The sequence below is a fragment of the Antechinus flavipes genome, chromosome 1 (genome assembly GCF_016432865.1).
Source record: "Antechinus flavipes isolate AdamAnt ecotype Samford, QLD, Australia chromosome 1, AdamAnt_v2, whole genome shotgun sequence".
NCBI classification, from domain to species: domain Eukaryota; kingdom Metazoa; phylum Chordata; class Mammalia; order Dasyuromorphia; family Dasyuridae; genus Antechinus; species Antechinus flavipes.
In genome coordinates, this window is record NC_067398.1 from 100,441,688 (window position 1) to 100,461,130 (window position 19,443).

Here is a 19,443-nt window from a genome sequence, read left to right on the forward strand (position 1 = left end):
AGCCTCAGATACTTCCTACCTAATCAAATCACTTAAGCTCTGTTTGCCTTAATTTCCACAACTGTAAAATGAGAATAATAATAACACCTTCTTTGTTTGTTATGAGGATGGAACGAGATAATATTTTTAAAGCACTTACCAATATCTTACCCTTTCCTTTCTATCTTCAGGATCTGGTACAGTGCCTTATTTCTAGCAGGCATTTTATATACATTTGCCCAATGATTAAATATCTACATTGTCTTGATGAATTACTTGTTTCTGAAATAATTTTGAAATTTCATATATGGGTGCTACACTTCTCTGCTCAGTGTTTTTTTTTTTAATTTTTTATTTATTTTATTAAAAAAAAGAATAAAAAACAAAAGCAAGAAAGGAAACCAAAACAAAATAAAAAAGAATATTGTCATGTGCCCAGCAAAACATCAGGGAGGATTCAAAACTTGTCAGTTTAAAAAATGATATAGTAGAAGAAATTATATTCCTGAGCTTATATCCTTTCTTTACTTCCTTGTTGGTTGTTCTTTTGAGATCTGCTATACACTTTTTTACTTTATTCTTTTTTTCCCCTTTCAATCTTCTTTTCTCACATTCCCAAAGAAGGCTGTAGTTAAACAAGGATATATTTATGTATGTAAGTATATATACATAGATAAATATAGATATAGATAGATATAGATGCACACATATCTTTCCTATTCCTGCTAACTCTTTGCTTTAATTCTTCTATTTAAATTGCCTTTTTATTTCTTAACCTCCCCCATCCATGGAACTTTCCCTTGTCTTCTTTCCTTACTTTTGGCTTCCTCTCTGCTCATCCCCTCCCCCCTTATTTCTTTATTGCTGATATATATGATTCTTTATAGATATTTCTTTATTGCTGATAGATATGATTCCAGGATCTGTATCCTTTTATTGTGGCTACTGATAAGTTCTGTATAATTCTAATTGTATATGTTCCAGCGTATTTTAGTTGCTTTCCCCCTCCCCCTTGTTGCATTTTCCCAAAAGAGAAGTTAGTGTCTTCAAATTCTAGTTTACTGACGTTAACTGTAATTCATAATTTACAAAAATAAAATGTATTATTGAAATAATAATCTGTGAGAAGTCTTTTATGAATACAGTTTAAACTATTTTTATTGATACATGTGTTTTTGAAACTGTAGCTGCTATGGGGCAAACCTTGGAACAAACTTCTACATGAAGTATATTTGCCAAGAACAGTTAAAACAAAACACAACTCCCTAATAAGATAATTGTCACTGTGCATATCACTTCCTGCTTGTTTTAGTTCACCAATTGTTAATAGAAAGGAAAGATACTTTAACTTTAAGCATTTGATACCAGTCCTGTTCATTTTCCTTGTCTAGCAGTGTATTGTCTTCATTTGCTTTGTTACATACATTCTGTGTATATGTGTGTGTGCGTGTTTTTGAGTATGTGTGTATATATACATGCATGTATTTGAAAACATATGTGTGTGTGTGTATAATTTGCTGTTTCTTTACTCAGTGTACATCACTTTAGACAAGTTTTCCCATGTTTTCTTTAAAACCTTATTTATCTCATTGTGACATAATTATATTTCACTACATTCCTATACCTGCCTCATATGCTTATTAGCTGTGTCATCCTGGGCAGTTCATCTAACCTCCTTTGATCTTATTTCTGCATTATAACATGGAAATAATAATAACACTTACTTTCCAGGTCTCTTGTGAGAATAAAATGAGATATAATATTCGTAAATTACTCTATGAACCCTAAAGATCTATATAAATGCTAAGGGATAAAGAAAGTCAAGTAAAATACTCTTGGAAATTGAAGAAGTAGAAATCACTTTTATATTAGGGTGGTAATGGGCTCAAGAAAAGCCTCTTCCAGGAAATGATGTCCATCTGTGTTGGGAATTTAAGGATTAAATGGACATCAATAGAGAGATGGATGGGAAGACAGAGTTTTCTTTAAGCATTGAACTTGGAATGAACTTGTGTTTCTGGATATCTAGAAACACCTAAGTTGGTACCATGGTTAGAGTTCTAGACCTGGAGTTAGGATGACTTAAATTTAAATCTAGCTTCAGGTATTCAGTATGCCTAACTATAAAGTGAGACTAATAATATAACATCTTACAGAATTCTTGAGGATCAGATAAGATTATGTTTAATGTTTGACACAGTTACTGGCACATATGCTTAATGTACTTAATATACTTCTCTTTCTTTCCTTTCAAATATGAAGATGACAGAGGCTAGGACAAATTAGAGATCATCTAGAAAATATAAAGTGAAGAAGGAAATAATTAGAGATTGCAAATTACCTTAAATGATAGGATTGGACAATAAATTTAATTGGGAAGACAATAGAAATCTTTGACAATTTGGAATGGATAGTTTGTGGATTTGGTGTCAGGAACAACCAAGTTCATAGCCTGTCTCAGATACTTACTAGGTATATGACCTGCAAATCACTAAATATCTCTGAGTCTGATTTTCCTCATTTGTAAAGTGGGGGATTTGGACTAAATCTCTAGTTTCTTCCAGTTAAATCTAAAACCTTCCATCTGCTATCCTCCAAAAGAGTGACATGATCTTGGCAGTGCATTAGGAAATTACTTGAAGATAGATTAGAAAGGAAGTAGGATGGTGGTAGGAAACTTGGACCATAAATCTAGGATGTTTATGTATGTCCTTTATCATTAGAATGGAAGAGCCTTGAAAAAAAGGACTGAATATTCTTCTCACACTTGTATGTAATAAATACTTAACAAATTCTTTTTTAATTCATCCTATCTCAAAGAGTGGTCATGTGTTCAGTGTCCTAAAACTCCCAATGAGTACCTAACCCATCAGTTTCTTCTGGAGGATAAGAGCTTCTATCCTTGTTATTCATGCTTTGACTCCCACAGCCAAAGAATTATATGAAAAAATAGATCACAAGATATAGTAAAGAGAGGAAACATCAGTTATTTAAACATCTAAAACTCTGCTAAAAGCAGAGAAGTTATCATTTTGTGACTTATTTAAAGAAACTTTTATGCTTCATAAAGTAGAAGAACCAAGAAAACTACTCCTTAGCATCTAATTCTTGCTATTTTTCCAAAGAGAAGTGACTTCCACTTTGGAATTTACTTAGAGGAGAAGAAAGCTAGGCATAATCTTATGTTCACCTTGGCTCTTTCTGGGGAAAGCAAATTTTGAAGTATTTCACAAAAGGATAGTTAGAATCTCAGCATCAAAAAAAAAATAAGAAAAGACAGACCAAACTATATTCTAAAGGTACAGAAAGAAGCAGTTCTTAAGAGGAAGCAAAAGAGGGGTTGTGTTAAGAGACCATATATAAATAAGAAATTCACAAACTAAGATTCTCAAAGATATGCCCATTAAGGTGGAAGTAAGGACAGGTAGTATTGGATGAATAGCAAAATCTCATACTGACTGTAGGAATTGTAGGAATTTCAAGCTAAAGCTTGAAATAAATAAGAGGCTGGGGAGGAACAGTAAGAAATCATGTCTCTTTCAATAACTTGAATAATGGCATAGATGGGATGCTTATCAGATTTGCAAATGACACAAAGCTGGAAGAGACAGCATATCAAAAAATATTGAATCCATACAAATCTTGACAGAAAAGAATGTTGGACTGAATTGGAGATTAAATTTAGTGGGGATAGAGGTAGAGAAAGTTTTGTATACACATTCAAAATAAATTTCACATGTACAAAATGGGAGATATTGCTAGATAGCAACTCATCTAAAAAGACCAATATTTCAATGAACTGTGGAACAATTTTGCAACTAAAACAAGAGTAATGTAATTCATTATTATGCAAATACTTCAAGGAGTAATAATTTTAAGCTGTAGTGATAGAGACTCTCTAGGACTTAAGAGATAATATTCACACTGTATTATACCATTTTGAGACTGCGTTTGGAGAATTTTGTTCATTTCTGGGAGCCACATTTTACTGGGGATATTAGTAAGCTAGGGAGTGTCCAGAAGAGTACAACCTAGATAGTGAAAGAATGCAAGGATCTTGAATTTAGAGTTGAATTCAGTTCACTTAATTAAATTTCATTTTATGATGAGGAAACTGAGGCATAAAGAAACAAAATGATTTATCTACGACCACATAAGTAATGTGCATTAGAATTGTGATTTGAACTCATTCAAATTGTGACTCCATGTGCAGTTCTTTTTCTCCTCCACATACCATTTTTGACTCTAAAGGCCTTGAACCTTCATGCCAAATGAAGATGAGCCTAAAGAAAAGTTATCTTTTTCATTTCCCCCCTTTTATGTATTTGTACATGCATCTATTTACTTTATATTTGTTTCTTTTCTCCTCTATGGATATGTAGTTCTTGTTATATTTTGTTTTTACATTTCCTAAATTTCCTCTTGTATGTTTTCCCCTCCATAAGCAATCAGCAAAACTGATCTATCAAAAAATATGAAAGTATATGTAATAGTATATGGCAGTGGAACACTATTGTGATCATTGTGTATGCTCTTTTCTTGGCTCTTATAACTTTGCAATTCATTCCTGTTAAGTCTTCTCATACTTTTCTGTATGTGTAATAATCTTCAGTTCATAAGAACTGAAATATCCTATCACAGCACAGAAATATACTATCACATTCATGTACCAGTTTGCATAGCAGCTTTCTAATTGATGTGCATGTACTTTGTTTTCTGATATTTGGTACAACAAACATTGTGTGTGTGTATATATATATATACACATATATATATATATGTGTGTGTGTGTGTATGTGTATATATATATGTGTGTGTATGTGTGTATGTATATATATATATGTATATATATATATATACATATATACACACACACATATGAAAGAAGACTTTCTTTTCAGCAATAACATCCTTGAAATGCTTGCATAATAATGAAATCTCTAGATTAAAGAGTATGGACATTTTAGTTATTCTATTTGTATAACTACAAATTCATTTTCTAAGTGATTGTATCATTTAACAATTCTAGCACCAGTATTTTTGTATGCCTATCTTCCTATATTTTGTCATTCTCATCTTTTGTCATATTTGCCAGTTTGCTCTTAGGGAAAATTTAGGATTGTTTTGATTTGCCTTTCCATTTGTTTTAGTGATTTGGAGCATTTTTTCATGTTTGGTAATTATTTGGTAATTATTTTGACAACTACTTATATTCTTTGATCACCATTAGGGAATGGCATTTGGTATGCATATATACTTACATATATATACATGTATGTTTGTGTGTATATATATGTAAATATATGTGTGTATTATGCTTCTTAGATACCAAATTATATGAGAAATTTTATACAAAAATTTTCCTTTCCCATTTCACCACTTAGTTTCTTAGAGACATTAATTTTGTGTTTGCAGAAGCTTTTCAATTTCATGTAATCAAAATTATTTAAATGATCTTTTGTAATTACTTCCATCCATCATTTCATTAAGAAATTTCCTATTCATAGCTGTGCAAGGTATATGATCTACTTCAAATTTTTATGTTATGAATTTAAATCTTCAGGGCATGTATCCATTTAAAGTTTATTGTAGAATAATAAAGAAATAACAGATAAAGAAAATAATAATTGAAAGAAATTAAACTTAAAGTGAGTCTTTAAATAATCTAGGGTTATCCAGAGGTGGTTGTGACAAAGGAAGACATCCTAGGCGTAGGTAAGCTTTTATATTGCAAAGTTATTGACTGGGAGATGAATTGCAGTATGCAAACATAGAGCTTATGAATATAGTGTGAGGAAAATAGGAAATGTGGGAAGGGTAGAATTTTCAGAGAATTTTATAGTTGACTTTGGATATATTAGGGAGCCTTAGTAGTTTATTAATTGTGGGGGAATGGATTTGGAGGAAAAAGGAAAGATGACAAGGTAAGATCTAAACTTTAGGGAAGTTACTTTGGCTACTATAGGAGGGATTTGAGGGAGGAAGAGTAATTAGAAGGTTTTTGTGATTGTTAATGGTATATAGTTTCCCTATCCCCCCACTTCCTACAATAAATTACTATTTATTCTTTTAACATTGTAACAGGTATGTGTAGATGCCTAGTTAAATCTGGATAGAAATTTCTGAGAGAAATATTTCAGAAACTAAACTTATGGGACCTTGATTAAAACAGACTACAAACCTTTATTTCATTATGCAAATAATATAATTATGCAGATGTTAGATCACTTTGAATAAATCCCAAAATTAACACACCTTTTTTTTTTCCTTTTTCCATGAAAGGGTTACCTTAGAATGTAATCAGCTGCATTTAAAATGTGAAATGAATGTAAATGTTTCCAAATCCATTTGAGAGTGCTTAGTTTTGGAGGAAAATTTTAAAAAGTCTTGTCAAATGAGCATTTCATTTTCTTTTTTTTATTTTGTATTCACAGGATTGTAATAACAGACACCACTAGTCATTTGAAAGAGAAACTAAACTTATTAAAAAACATGTTGGAAACTATAGGTAAGACTGCTTATTTTTGGTTCACTTTTTTAAAAAATAACTTTATTGATAGAACCCATGCCAGGGTAATTTTTTACAGCATTATCCCTTGCACTCACTTCTGTTCCGATTTTTCCCCTCCCTCCCTCCACCCCCTCCCCCAGATGGCAAGCAGTCCTTTACATGTTGAATAGGTTACAGTATATCTTAGGTATAATATATGTGTGCAGAACTGAACATTTTTCTTGTTGCACAGGGAGAATTGAATTCAGAAGGTATAAATAACCTGGGAAGAAAAACAAAAATGCAAGCAGTTTATATTCATTTCCTAGTGTTTTTTCTTTGGGTGTAGCTGCTTCTGTCCATCTTTGATCAATTGAAACTGAATTAGCTCTCTTTATCGAAGAGATCCACTTCCATCAGAATACATCCTCAAACAGTATCGTTGTTGAGGTATATAATGATCTCCTGGTTCTGCTCATTTCACTTAGCATCAGTTCATGTAAGTCTCGCCAGTCCTCTCTGTATTCATCCCGCTGGTCATTCCTTACAGAACAATAATATTCCATAATGTTCATATATCACAATTTACTCAACCATTCTCCAATTGATGGGCATCCATTTATTTTCCAGCTTCTAGCCACTACAAACAGGGTTGCCACAAACATTTTGGCACATACAGATCCCTTTCCTTTCTTTAGTATCTCTTTGGGGTATAAGTTCAGTAGAAACATTGCTGGGTCAAAGGGTATGCACAGTTTGATAACTTTTTGAGCATAGTTTTTTTGGTTCACTTTTGCAAAAAAATGAAAATGGAAATTATAGCCTTTAAAATATTCACCCAAACAAGCTTCTCACTTCAGGAATATGTTTTATTTAGTAAATGTGAATTTTTTCTTTACTTGAATTATTTATTCTAAAATAATTAGCTGAAATGTAGAAAACTTTAATTATTCTAGCAACAGTGGACTTGAGTAAGTTTAGAATAAGTCCATTTTTTTTGAAGCATAGGGAAGTATTATCAAATAGATAACACTGAGTGAAGATAAGGACCCAAATCTTATTTGTTTTTTCCATGTTATATTGATATACTTGAGAATTTTCACTGTCATATAAACTCTCTGTGGAATGGAAGACTATGTAATTTGAATAGCTTAGACCAGTATAGATATATTATAATGAAAATTTAAGATATTGAGATGGTTAGCCTAGATTATAAGGTTCTTTTCAGCTTCAATTTTCAGTTTCTTTTGAATTGGTATTATTTAATTTGAATTATTAAAATTGTCTCGAGTCATACAATGCCACCGATAGTATCTATAACTCTGTTTTTTAACTTGAAAATATTGTTCTGTGATTAAATTTACCTCCTTGCTAAAATTGGAATTCCCTGTACTCTTATCCCCATACCTATTATGGTATATATTTTCATAGTTAGGTATGTTCACAGTACTTCTGTCCATTGTTTTGTCAAAAAATTACTTGTTGTGTCTTCCTTAAGTAAATACTTGGGCTGTTAAGACAATGAAAACCCATGCAAAATGTTTTCCCTTAAAAGCAACATACTTTTGTTGTTGTTCAGTTATGTTGAATTCTTTGTGATCTGATGGATTTCCTTCCTTATAGTACAACTCTCATTGCTAGTAAAACAAACAAACAAACAAACAAAAATTGTCATAGCTTTGACTACATGGGCTTTTGTCAGCAAGGTGATGTCTCTGCTTTTTAGTATGCTGTCCAAATTTGCCATAGTTTTCCTTCCAAGAAGCAAACATCCTATCATCTAAAGGTTCAATTACTATTTGCAGTGATCTTTGAACCCAAGCATATAAAATCTAGAACTGCTTCCATTTCTTCTCTATTTTCTAAGAAGTGATGAGACCAGTTACTGAGATTTTTGTTTGTTTGTTTGGGGACAGATGTAAGTCTTAGTCATTGCTTGAAGATTTTTAAAGCAATTCAGAATAATCTTTTTGTTTCATGTGGTTCATCTAACTGATCATTTAAAGGAAACTATGTTCAGTCTTGTTCCTAATACTCCTTCTGTGACTTTGGGAGGGTCACTTAGCTGGCATGATCCTCAGTTTTCTTGTCTATAAAATCAAGAAGATTGGACTACAAAGTCTACAGTGTCTTTGAGCTCTACTGATGTCTATGATCCTTATAATGAGAGGATAAAATCAATGGACACTTTATAAAGATTAGCTCTGTTTTAGTGCTGATAGCATGACATAGTATATTTGAATCCATTTAATAATGAGCTTTTCTTTTTTCTGTTTATAGTCAACATATATGGAAATGTCAGTAATAAAATCCTTTCTTATTGAGCAGATATTTGTTGTGAGAGTAGACACAGCTAACATTTAAATTCACATATACTCTAAGTAAAATAGTTTTTTACTTAATTTAAAAAGGAAGAAAATGTAATTAAATGTTATATTGAATAGACTAAATATATCCCTGTTTTCAAGCATCTTCTTAAAAATAAATTTTTATCGATAGAATTTATTTTTATAACACCCAAATTTCCCCTCATATCTCTCTCCTCTATTAAAAAAAAAAACAAAAAAGGAAAACAAAAAAGAGGAAGAGGAAAAACCCAGCAAAACTGATCAAGACATAAAAACCAATTGATATTGTATGCGATATTCCATATCTTTCTACCACTCTCTTTTTGTCCACCCTATTCCCACACAGCTCTTCAAAGGAGTAAGGTCAGGTTTTGTATCTCTTCCTTAGTTTCATGCTTGTTCCTTAGAATTCTGCAACAGTTATTTTTTATTGTTTATGTTCTAGTGTAGTCATTGTTCTTTCCATTTTTATCAATGTAATCTTTGTGTGTGTTTTTTACCTGGCTTGTCTTATTTATATTGTAAATTAGTTTACTTAAATCCTTCCATATTTCTCTGTATTCATCATGTTTGTCAATAATAGTCCATAATATTCATGTATCACTATTTATCCCCAGTTAATAGGCATCTATTTTTTCTCCCAGTTTTTTCCTACCACAAAGTGTTGTATCAACATTTTTTCATTTTCTTTTTTTTTCTTTTCTTCTATCTGCTCTTCTCTCTCTCTCTCTCTCTCTCTCTCTCTCTCTCTCTCTCTTTGCATTAATCATGGCAGACTTGAGTGACTGTGTTTTGTAGTAGTAAATTATCACTTTACCTCTTAAAGTTCTCCTGTAAATTTTTTGTCAGAGGACTCATGGTATAGTGGGGAAAAAAACCACTGGATTTAGACTGGATTTAGAGACTATGAGAGTTCATGTTCCAACATTGTCATTAACTTTACATGTGACTTTTGGTAATTATTTAACTCTTTTGTACCTTATTTTTCCCATCTTTAAAATGGAAAATAATACTTAAAAAACCCACTTCATATAATTGATATAAGAATAAAATATAATGTATGTTTAACAATTTATAAAAGCTCTATTTAAATCTGAATTTTCATTATTATTTTGGTGAGAGTGGATGTAGTTTCATTGTTTTATTGGAAAATATGGTTGTCTTGCTATCATTCAGTCAATAAAAATTTATTATGTTATCTATTATGTTATTATGTTATAAATGCATTGAAAAATGTATTATTGATTACTAATACATTTTGGTGTAGATACCAGCCGAGCCTTACAAGCAGCAGAGCGATTACAGGCGAAACTGCGGGAACGTGGTGATATAGCGAATGAGGACAAACTGAGTCTTCTAAAGTCAGTCCTGCAGAGCCCTCTCTTTAGTCAGATTCTCAACCTTCAGACATCAGTTCAGCAGCTGAAAGATCAGGTAAGACATCACCCATCCAAGCAAGCATTCTGGAAAAGACTACTATCTCTTTTATTTTTCTGAAAGGCTGATTTTTGTATGTGTTAATGAATAGTTAATTAAATCATTTGAGCCCAAAATGAGACATTCAGATTCACTGTGGCTTTTTTCTTCTCCTAGTTATTTTTTGCCATGGTTATTGCTGTATATTGTGGATGATATGACATTCTGTTGAAAGCTGTCTGGATGCCAAAGAATGAATTCCTACAGAAGAAGGGAATGATACAAATATGTTTAAGATAGAGATCTGTATGTAGATGTGGTCTTCATCACTAAAGTTTATTCTTCATATGATATTGCGCATCCCCACCTAAACATTTGATCCCTTTCTTTACAACATTTCTGATAAGATTGGATTTACATGTGTAATCATGTATGTGAGGAAGGGAAAGCACCTCTATTTTGACAGTATGAGGGATAATTACATTGTCATCAGTTGGTGGCGTTGCAAATTCTCACTTCTTAAAGGAGTGTAAGGAGCAATTGCTTCCCATGACAGCGTCAGATGGTGATAAACATTCGAACTTCCAAATGTAACACAGTATTCTATTTTTTTTATGTTCACAATTTTTATTTGGAATTTTTATAGAAAAGAAACTTTCAAGCATTTAAATTAGAATGGAAATATATCACACTGACCATATGGAACCTGAGGGTGTACATGCTCTGAACTCAAATAATTAAGTTAGCCATATTTCAATTTCTATTATTAATTTTCCCAGATATTTTGACCTATCCAGATCATTATTTTGATCACAAGTTATTATTTTTCCTATGTAGGCTTTTAAGTCAATGTAATAGTAATTAAAATCAATTTTAGTATTGTTAAAGTGTTTTTTATGATACAATTGAGAATTACTGACAAACTTTAGTTTGTCACTTTAATGAGTGAGATAGCACAAACACTATAACGTCACAAAGTAGTCTGGAAATTTAGTCATTTAAGAAGGAATAGCTTCAGCCTATTTTATGAAAGGTTCATAATTTAGGTCAGAGGAGAGGTGATAGGGGAGATCCTAAGTGAAAAATGTTTTTATTCTGTGAATCTAGAAATTATGAGAAATAGATTGGTGAAGTCTTGTAGAATAATTTCTTCTCAGTAAATCTTAGATTCATGAAAGTATTTGATTTGGTATTTTGGTTAAATTTAGGTAAACTATAATGAGGAGAGGTGTTTGTTCCCTTGAAAAAACAATTAAAATTATTGATTTAAGAAATAATGGCTTGATAAGCTTTATGAAATATAAAGGTCCAAGATATGTGTTCAGTTTTCATTATCATAGAAATGATATTTATAAACATTTTTAATTAAAGTTAAAGAAATATGCTAAATTGAAAAAGTAGTAGTAAACATAAACAGTAAACAAAAGAGGCCTGGCCTTTACTTCTTCTGAAATTTTGTCTTATTTCTTGTCCTATTATTCCTGAAATTCCTTCTCCAGTGCCTGGTATGTAGTAAGTACTTAAAAAATGCTTGTTGATTTGACTTAACTTTTAGCCAACTTAGTGTTGGTGGGGAGAATTCATTGAGAAGCAAAGATAGGGAGGCAGTGTCTGCTGTATAGTTTTCTTTATAAAACATACTGTAGATGGAATGGTAAAAATACTACTCTAGAACATGTTTCTTAGAAAGCTCAGGGTCCACCAATAATATTTCAGGGGAACTTTGATGCTAAAATAAAATTACATCTTCATTTCAGTGTGATTATTTTATTTGTATTTTCTTTTGAGCATTTCAAAACATTATTGTGAGAATGGATCTATGGACTTTGCCAGAATGCCAAAAGATTCGATTCTACCAGAAAGGTTAAGAAACTCTGCTCTAGATTCCAGTAGTAATTATTAGTCCTGTTTATTTCTGTAAGGTTCAGCTAAAACTTATCTGAAGATATCCCAGCATTATCTACATAGGACAAAGGTAAATTGAGAAGGCACATTCTATGCTAGTGTCTTAGATATACTTTTTTTTGTCTTACCTGCTATTTCATATAGAAAGGGAATAATTAGCATCCATATTTCTTTTTTCTTTATATTTAAGAAATGTACCTTAAATATTTATTTCATGCACATCATTTACTGAGAGAGATAAAAGAAGTAGGAGAAATTTGTCTTCTTTTTCTCTGGAAAGGTTAGCAATTTCAGTCATATTTCACCATCATCATTGTCTTTTCAGTTTCTAGAAATATTAAATACATTCTGAATTGAATGAATCACTTCTGTTATTTTATTTGTCCTAATTAATTTTTTCCTGACTATTCTGGTTTCTCATTATGTTAGTTTTTTTTTTTTTTTGCATAGTTTATTAAGAAAAAGGAAGGTCTTATTTCTTCTTTGGTCTTCTATTTATGGCATTGGATTTAGAGGATTTTAATCCCTGTTCTGCTACATATTTACCTCTGGGATGTTGGTAAAGTTATGTCACATCTTTGTAGCTTACTTTCTATATTTGAAAAATGAGGAGTTGGATTGAATGATGTATCAGGTATATTTTGACACCAAATTTTTCCCTCTTATGGTAATAGCATTCATATTTTGTTTGAAGGTTTGCAGAACACTTTAAAAATATCCTATTTTATCTTCACAGTAACCATGGAAGGTAGTCACTATAATAATTCCCATTTTACAGTTGAGGAATCTTGTCCAGAGTCATATAGCTAATAAGATTTTGAGGCCAGAATTGAACTAAGTTCTTTCTGCTTCCAGATCTAACATTCTATTTTGTGTCACTTAACACCTACCATTTAAAAAATGTATTGTCTTAATATTAAAACAAGGAAGTCCTGTACTAAGTTCTGACAGCAGTAATTAAACATTTATTTATTATTTTTTATCTTCACTTATCACAACAGGTAAGTTTTTCCAGTCACAATCTTTGTACAGTTCTTAGAGCTAGAAATTTGAGCCCCTAGAAGAGCCTTCTTTAGCATGCTTCTATGTCCCTGAGAAGAGAAGAAAGTGAATAATTTATAAGCCTGAGGTATATGCAACATATTGGGGAACTTGATCGTATTGTTGTGTCAATGACAGATGCGTGCATGCCACATTGAATTAAGCCTACTATTTTTTTTCTCAGATTCTTCTCATTACTTCTATTCAATAAGATTCAATTTTCCCAATTTGCTACTTCAATATTAAGATTGCCCTTGGAAATCAAACTGTTTCCTTTGGCAAATTAAATACTTGACAGGTGTGTAACGAAGAGGGCATAAAAGCCATGCCCTAAAGGGATGTGCTATTTAAATATTGTCAAAAATACTAACAGGTCGGGGGGTATAATTGATGCCTCTGTTTAATTCTGCTACTTGGTATATTGTTATAACTGCCAGCTAAAAGGACGTGCTGTTAAACCCAGATAATCTCTAACGGTCTCAATTCATTGCCTTATTACACAATTCCCATTTAAGTGAAAAGGACTCTGACTGTGTGTCAATGATCTGTCAAATGCTCATTTTCAAGCAGTAGACCTACTGTCACTGAATCATTATTATAGCTAATCACCCTAGGGCTTAGTGCTTATTCATGACCAAAATCCAGCTATTGTGGGGGAAGGGGGTTAAGAATAAACACATTAATGGTTTAATCATAGAAACTTACCAGCCATAAGGATCTTTATTTTGCCTGTGCAGCCTGTGGAACTTTTCAGACCCTGTACAGGCAAAACCCAGTTTCTGCAGAATTTGTTGTCTTGTCAGATAAAATAACCAGAAAATATAATAGAAATACATATTTTTTTTTGTCTGGCTTAAATTCATAGGTTCATAGATTTAGAGTTGTAAGGGAATTTTGAAATTATCCATTACAACTTTTTCAGATTTTGGTTGAGAAAATGAATCTGTAGACTTATAAAATGAGAGATATAAAACCCCATAAGGTAAGTGGCAGAGATAGGAATTGAAACCAGAAGACTTCAGATCCATTGTTCTCTCTGTTATGCTGTGTTTACAGTGAAATTAAGATTTGCAGTTATCATAAATATTTCTAAGTTGAAGCTTAAAAAGCTTTCAGAAGATTTTTGTCTATTTCTATACAAGTTAAGTGGGTAAGTAATAAAATGATAAAGATAATTTAGGTTAAAAAACAGGATTACATGAATCACATAGATCTTTTGTGTCTTGGTTATTTGGAATAATAGTCTAGATACCATTGAAATTGATTTTTTTTTAAGTTTCATTATTATTCACATTATTATGTGCTTGATTTTGTGAGGTTTTTGTCCCATTTCCCTCCTTTTTAACAGATTGTTATATAACCTAATATATACAGATATAGATATAGATATAGATATATAGATATTATGTATAACATAAGCTATGGTACATGGATGTAACGGGAAAACTTATAAAAATTAATGAGGAGGTTAGAACAATTAAACAATATGGATAGTAACTGCAATAAATGAAAAGAATGCTAAAACTAAATGTGTCCAGAAAATGTGCTGCTTTCCTTGCTGCAGAGGGAGGAAGCTGTGGATGTGAGAAATTGCAATGTACTATCAGTTGTTGAGTTAATTTCCTTTGAACACCTAGTTTTTCCCTCCCTTAAATATTGTCACATTCAATGCTTTCTTCCTTTCTTCCTTCCTTCTTCCCTCCCTCCCTCCTTCTTTTCCTTCCTTCCTTTCTTCCTGATTTCCTGACTTCCTTCCTTTTTTTTTTCTTTTTGAATCTTTGTTACAAGGAAAGACCAAGTGGTTAGGAGAGTGGAAAGACAAACATATTCAGAAATTAATGCAATGTATGACCAAGGGATATTAATTAAAAAAAAAGACCATTGGGGACAAAATTAAAAATTCTTTAAATATTTAAAGATGATAGTCTTAATGTGTTTCATTTCTACACAAAACATTGTTTCACTGATTTCAAAAAGTAATATGAAATAGACTGTTATTTATAGATTTATGCCTCTTCTTTGCTCAGAAATCCTCAGTAGCTCTTTATTGTCTAGAGGATAAAAAATAAAACAAAACAAAAAACCCTCAAAGCATAAACTTGGCAGTTAATTAGTCATTTAAGAAAGACCCAACACAATCTGGCCTTACCCTGCCTTTTCAGAAATTATTTCATATGACTTCTTTCATAATCTCTACATCTCAGCCAAAATGGTCTTCTTGCCATTCTCTAAAATTGTCACTCTTCTCTCTTCTTTCCTGCTTCCCTTTTGCCAATGCATAAATTGTCCTCTTCTATCCCTGACTAGAAGGGATACACAGCATCCTCACCCAGGCTCTTAGTTTTTCCAGCTTCTTTTAAAATTCTAAAGAACTGAGTACACTTTCCCACTTCCAGTTTTTAGGGCTTTTTCCTCACATTGTTTCTTATCCAGATATACATTTATATAATGTGTTTATCTTCTAGCAAAATGTAAACTCCTTGAGGCAGGGATTTTTTTTTTTTTGGCCTTTGTATCTTCCAGTATTTCCTTTACCTCCTTTAGTATTTTACATATAGTAGGTTTATTAAATTACAAAGCAATAGTTTTGGATTTGATGGACTCTTTGTGTTTGGAAGCTTTATAAAGATGACCTGTCATTTGAGTTTTGTCTATACAACAATCAAACTAATAACTAAGTGATTATTTAATCAACAAATGTATGCTGAATGTAACAATGAGAATAGCTGAAAACCATGAAGTGCTGGTATGTGACATTGATGTCATCTTCAGTTTTCCAGGAATGCCAAGAAATTCTCAAACTAAAATTTCAAGTGCTACTCTGAATTTTTTGGAATCTTCTTTTCTGTCTTTGACAGAAGGGAATCTCTAGATGAAATGATCTGGCCATTTTTGTCTCTTTTTAAACATAATTCCAGAATACTTTGCAGAATTGTTTAAACAATTCAAAAATCTATCAGCACGTGCTTGGCTGTTCATAGTCCATGTACCATTGATTTCCCTTTTTTAGTCATAGTTTCTTAGCTGGTTATAAGATGTCACCTCAGTTGCTTAATTTGCTTTCCATTCGTGATTTGAAAAGATCTTTTATATGGCTGTTAATATTTGCAGTTGTTCTTTTGACAACTGTTTGTTTTCCCTTTTTTTTTTTTGATCAATTAACCTAAATGAATTTTAATTTATAAGAAAATGGGATAGACATTTCACCAAAAGATACATTCAAAACTCATTTTGAATTTGGAATGGAGTTTATTCATTTGTAAACCTATTATCCCTGTAGAGGAAATTACTGCCATCTCCCCCAAATGCATAGATGGAATTATGACTTGCTGTTCATGGGAAGACAGAAGAAAGAAGAGAAATATATCTTTATCCCATTCAAAAGCATCCTCCAAAACTGATTATTTATACATTTTTTGAAGATTAGCAATATTCCTGAGCATTCAGGTCCTCCTTAGTCACATCCTATGTGCATGGTCAAGTCATTTAATTTTCAGCACCCTGGGTAATTTTTGAAAATGCTAAGTTAATGAATTGCCCATCTGCATTTGTAGATAGAATATTCACACCAGGTATTCCTTATACTAACACATTCATAATTTTAAAACAAAAACAACTGAAGAAAATCAATGACCAGTGAAGAACATGAATAGTTTTTTATCTGGGAGGAATTTAAAAAGCAACCTCAGATAATGAGAGAGAATCACTTATATGTTTTTACATTTATCATGAAGTTTATTTATTGTAGGAATTTTGAGTACTTTATTTTTGGTTCAATAACAGCTTTTGAATGTTTGTTCCTTTAACTAAAAGTATGTAAATATAGAGTATTTGAAAGATGGGATTAAAATTCTTGCTTTTTCCTGGGCAAGCTTTATATGTAGCACTGGATTAAAATGCAACACCATCTTGCTATTTTAGGCCAGTATGTGTGTTTGTACATGTATGTCTAAAACAGCAAATGGTGCTGGGTGGAATTTTAATTTCAAAGTTAAATGACCTTTCAGATTTGGGATGAGAACCCGAACTTGCTACTGACCTCAAAGGGCATTTTGACTCTACTAGATTGAAATAAAGTCATTGGAGATAGATATTTTTTTTTTACTCATAGAGCTTTGAGGTCATAGTTCATGAATATAAAAAAAGTTAACAGAATGATTTGATTTAGAGTAAGGAATCTAGATTTAAATCTGCTACTTAATGAGACAGGTGCAGCTATAAGTACAAAGAGTCATAGTATGACAAAAAAAGTATTGATGAAAGAAATGTACATCATCTAAAATCTTTTAAAGTGCTAGTTTCCTGATTCTTTCCCTAATAGGAAAAAGTAGGTCAGTAATTGATACTATGGAACTGATAGAGGGAAAAAAATCCCAAATACAAACTAAAACCTGGGTTATTTTATCACTTTTGTACCCTTGGGCAAGTTATTTTATTTCCCATTATAGTAGCTTCTCACATCCTTCCTCCCAAATTTTCTGCTTCAAATTTGTAGCAGTATCAGAAAATGTAAAATTTGTGTATGTGCATGTATGTATATATAAAATTTAAAGTGAATGATATAACATTTGAATGACATTTAAAATAAATGACATAACATATAATCACATAATATGGTATGTAAGTTTACTAATGCCTTATAAGACTTTTGAGCTACCATGTATGTAAAAAGTAAATTATAATTAAATTATCAAAATTTTTATAACTATGTAAAGCAAGAACAAATAGCTAATGAACAATGGTTAATCTTATAAAGTTCTTGGGCTCTTGTTTTTGATTTTCATGAGAGATCTCTTAAGTAAAATCTTAATGTGTTTTGTTTGCCTTGTCATATACTGAGTGTTTTTATTGACATTAAAGTATTTACTCTACAGAGAAAATGGAATGAAATTGTGAAAACAAGTAAACAAGAAGTCACCCAGATATCACTAAAGTTCACTTGATCAAGTTAATAATGACAGCTAGTTTGTTTGGCAATTTAAGGTTTATAAGGCATTTTATAAACTTTATCCTCACAACAATCTTGAAAGTAAATATTATCTTCACTTTACAGATGAAGAAAGGGAGGCAGGCAAACTTTAAGTGACTTATTCAGACTCATAGTGTTTGCCTGTGGCTATTGGGACTCTGGTCCTTCTGATTCCAGATCCAGCACTCTATACATTGTGGTACCCGTTTCTTAATTCATGACCTCTGAACCTAGATAATTCAGACTTATTTAGCTTATCTGTTTATATTTATAATTATTCAATTGTTACAATGGAATTGTGCCTAATTCAGCATTCTTAGCTATGCTCATTTTTTAAAAACATTAATCTGATTGATCATGAACTTTTCAGATTTGGCCATTAAAATGGCTATAGCAAGTTGACCAAACATATCACAAGCTACTCATTTCATTTGTATAGACACAGCATTAATCAGGGTAATAGCATTAGACCTGGAAAGATTCTTAGAAATCAATAGCATGTTCTATCCCCTTCTTTTTAAAAAAATGGTTAATTCCTTCCCAAAACTCCAAGTCTAAAGTTATCAATTTGTCTATGCTGTGTCCCTTATTTATTTGTGTTTTTGCCTTTAGTTTCCACATCTCTAAAATGAGAAGCAGTGTATCACATGATCATCTATTCCCTTTTGTTTTTCAGCTTGAAAATTCTAAGGGCTGTGTCTACAAAAATTCTGCACAGATTAATTATGTTTAGTAAAATATTTGTTAACCTCATGGTTTTATGGAAATAGTTTTCTCAGGTGTAGGTTTAAGAAAGATCAAGCATGTTACAGAAATGTGGTCCAGTAAATGAAGATGGAAAGAGCCTTCTTAGGAGGGAATCTATATAGGCCATCATTTATATTGGTTATTGAAACCTGTTAGTGGTCAGTGGTCTAAGTTCATAGCATTTTGTGAAATACTAGCTCATATTTTTATAGTGCTTTACTACTTATACAATACTTCTCTTCAGTGAAAGAGTACTGATTTTTGCATGAGACATCTTGGGCTCAAATCCGCTTCTTTAACTATCTACCAGTGAGATCTGGGGCATGTTATTTTACCATTCCAGACTTCAGTTTTTTCATTTATAAATCAAATGATTAGACTAGATACCTCTAAAGTACCTTCTTCTTCTGTATCTATGAACTTATGACCTCACCTTTTCTGAATTTATTCATACATCTCTTCTTCATTTTATTTTTATTCTAGACCACCATGTTGTGAACTAAACATTACATCTTCCTTCTGTATAGCTTAGATGCCATTCCATATGC

General features: G+C 31.7%; 1 protein-coding gene across 1 annotated transcript in view; it reads left to right on the forward strand.

Annotated features, from left to right (window-relative positions):
• MPDZ (multiple PDZ domain crumbs cell polarity complex component) overlaps positions 1-19,443 on the forward strand; it is a 215,033-nt gene that overhangs the window by 28,393 nt on the left and 167,197 nt on the right. The window contains exons 2-3 of the mRNA XM_051970827.1: positions 6,414-6,487; positions 10,085-10,251. Of these exons, the coding sequence (XP_051826787.1) occupies positions 6,472-6,487; positions 10,085-10,251 (183 nt within the window). The 5' untranslated portion in view covers positions 6,414-6,471. The remainder of the gene's footprint in view (positions 1-6,413; positions 6,488-10,084; positions 10,252-19,443) is intronic.